The sequence below is a fragment of the Etheostoma spectabile genome, chromosome 16 (genome assembly GCF_008692095.1).
Source record: "Etheostoma spectabile isolate EspeVRDwgs_2016 chromosome 16, UIUC_Espe_1.0, whole genome shotgun sequence".
In the NCBI taxonomy this organism is placed as follows: domain Eukaryota; kingdom Metazoa; phylum Chordata; class Actinopteri; order Perciformes; family Percidae; genus Etheostoma; species Etheostoma spectabile.
Window position 1 is genome coordinate 1,020,350 of NC_045748.1, and position 1,570 is coordinate 1,021,919.

The window sequence follows — 1,570 nt, forward strand, 5'->3', positions numbered from 1 at the left end:
GTGGACAATCTTTAACATTGCAGTGAATGGAGGAAGATCGTGAACTCTCGTCATTTGAAAGCTCGCTGAGCAAAAAGTTTAATTCCTATCACATAAATGAGCACATTGGCTGGAAATAGACCCCCCCCCCCCCCCCCCCCCCCCCCCCCCCCCCCCCCCCCCCCCCCCCCCCCCCCCCCCCAAGAATACCTACGTTTTGATGTATAAATTGTCCATGACAAGTTAGAATTGTTGGCGTGGGAGCAAGTTATAGAGAACAGAGTAAGATAATTTTTTCGAAGCCTTTCACTCTGATGACATCACACCACACTCTAACAAACGCAATACACACCCATTATAAATGCAGAAAAATCATAAAATGTGCACTGTACTTAAACAGCTTTTTCACATAAACTGTAAAATATGTCAATCTGAAAACATAGAGCCAAATAGCTGAATAGTTTGTGAACGTTTTAAAGTTTGAACCATGTATGTAGGTGAAAAAATGTAGGAGGAGATACATTTTGAAGCTGAAGAAGATTTGAAGGATTTGAAGAGTGCTCTCATTGACTTTAATGTTAAAAAAAATTGTTTAAAAGCTTAATATTTGAAAAAGTATAAATAGCAGAAAAATTGCTGAAGAGGTCCAATAATCTGTTGAAAGAGCTGAAGATTTGAAAAGTTGAATGGTTTAAATGGCTGAAAGTATGCAGAACTGTAGAACAGCATTCCCACTAAATTAATTTAATATACAGTCTATGGACGGGAGGCATGAGACCGGGAGGTCTCCAGGCTGCAGCCATACCCAGCCAGAGCTCTCTCTCCCTGTGGGGTTGAAGATCAAGCTGTTCCACTTACCGCTCCCCCTAGAGGCCTGGAGAACCTCCGTTGTATTCAGCGTTTATTTGTTGCTTCTGCTTTTCTTTTTGCATCATTTCTATGTTAGAAATTAGAAATGAACAAAACATTGAACTGCTGTTCTTAACGAGATCAACGCACACACCAAAGCACAAGTATAGACTTCAGGCCACTAACGTAGGCTACAGCAAATGCTCTGCGTAGAGCCTCAGCAGAAGCATAAATCCCGCTTTACTCTACTCCAGATTCATTTTCCTCCCTCCTCTGCAGGGTGATGTCGGGCATCCTGGTGAACCTGGAGATCTTGGATCCGAAGGGGAGAAGGTACGTTTACTACTCTCCTTTTAGTTTGTTGAACCTGGTGAGGGGTTCCTGTGTTCACATCTCTAATAAGGAGGATGATTGTGTTGCTCTGATTCTAAATGATGTTAGCAGTTTCTGATCAGACTGTGGCTGTTGTCGGCAGGGTTCGGTGGGGCCTCCAGGTTTGTCTGGTCGAGAAGGCCCTTGGGGGGACCTGGGAGAAAACGGCAAAAGGGGCCCAAAGGGAGAGAAGGGTCACAATGGACTAATGGTGAGCACAGCTTTACTCCTTAGTTACTCCTTTACTTCCTTTTGCAGTATTGGGACAACTGTGTGGGTTTTGGGGTATTTTTGTTACATTTTAATCATAAAATATACTTCCAACATCCCAAATGCTTGGATAAGTGTCTTGAGATAACGCTTGTTATGA

At 43.1% G+C, this 1,570-nt stretch overlaps 1 protein-coding gene across 2 annotated transcripts in view; it reads left to right on the forward strand.

Annotated features, from left to right (window-relative positions):
- Positions 1–1,570, forward strand: part of si:ch211-196i2.1 (collagen alpha-1(I) chain) — a 168,410-nt gene that overhangs the window by 147,298 nt on the left and 19,542 nt on the right. For both annotated transcript variants that reach the window (XM_032540370.1, XM_032540369.1), the window contains exons 44-45: positions 1,108–1,161; positions 1,304–1,411. In XM_032540370.1, coding sequence (XP_032396261.1) covers positions 1,108–1,161; positions 1,304–1,411 — 162 coding nt within the window. The remainder of the gene's footprint in view (positions 1–1,107; positions 1,162–1,303; positions 1,412–1,570) is intronic.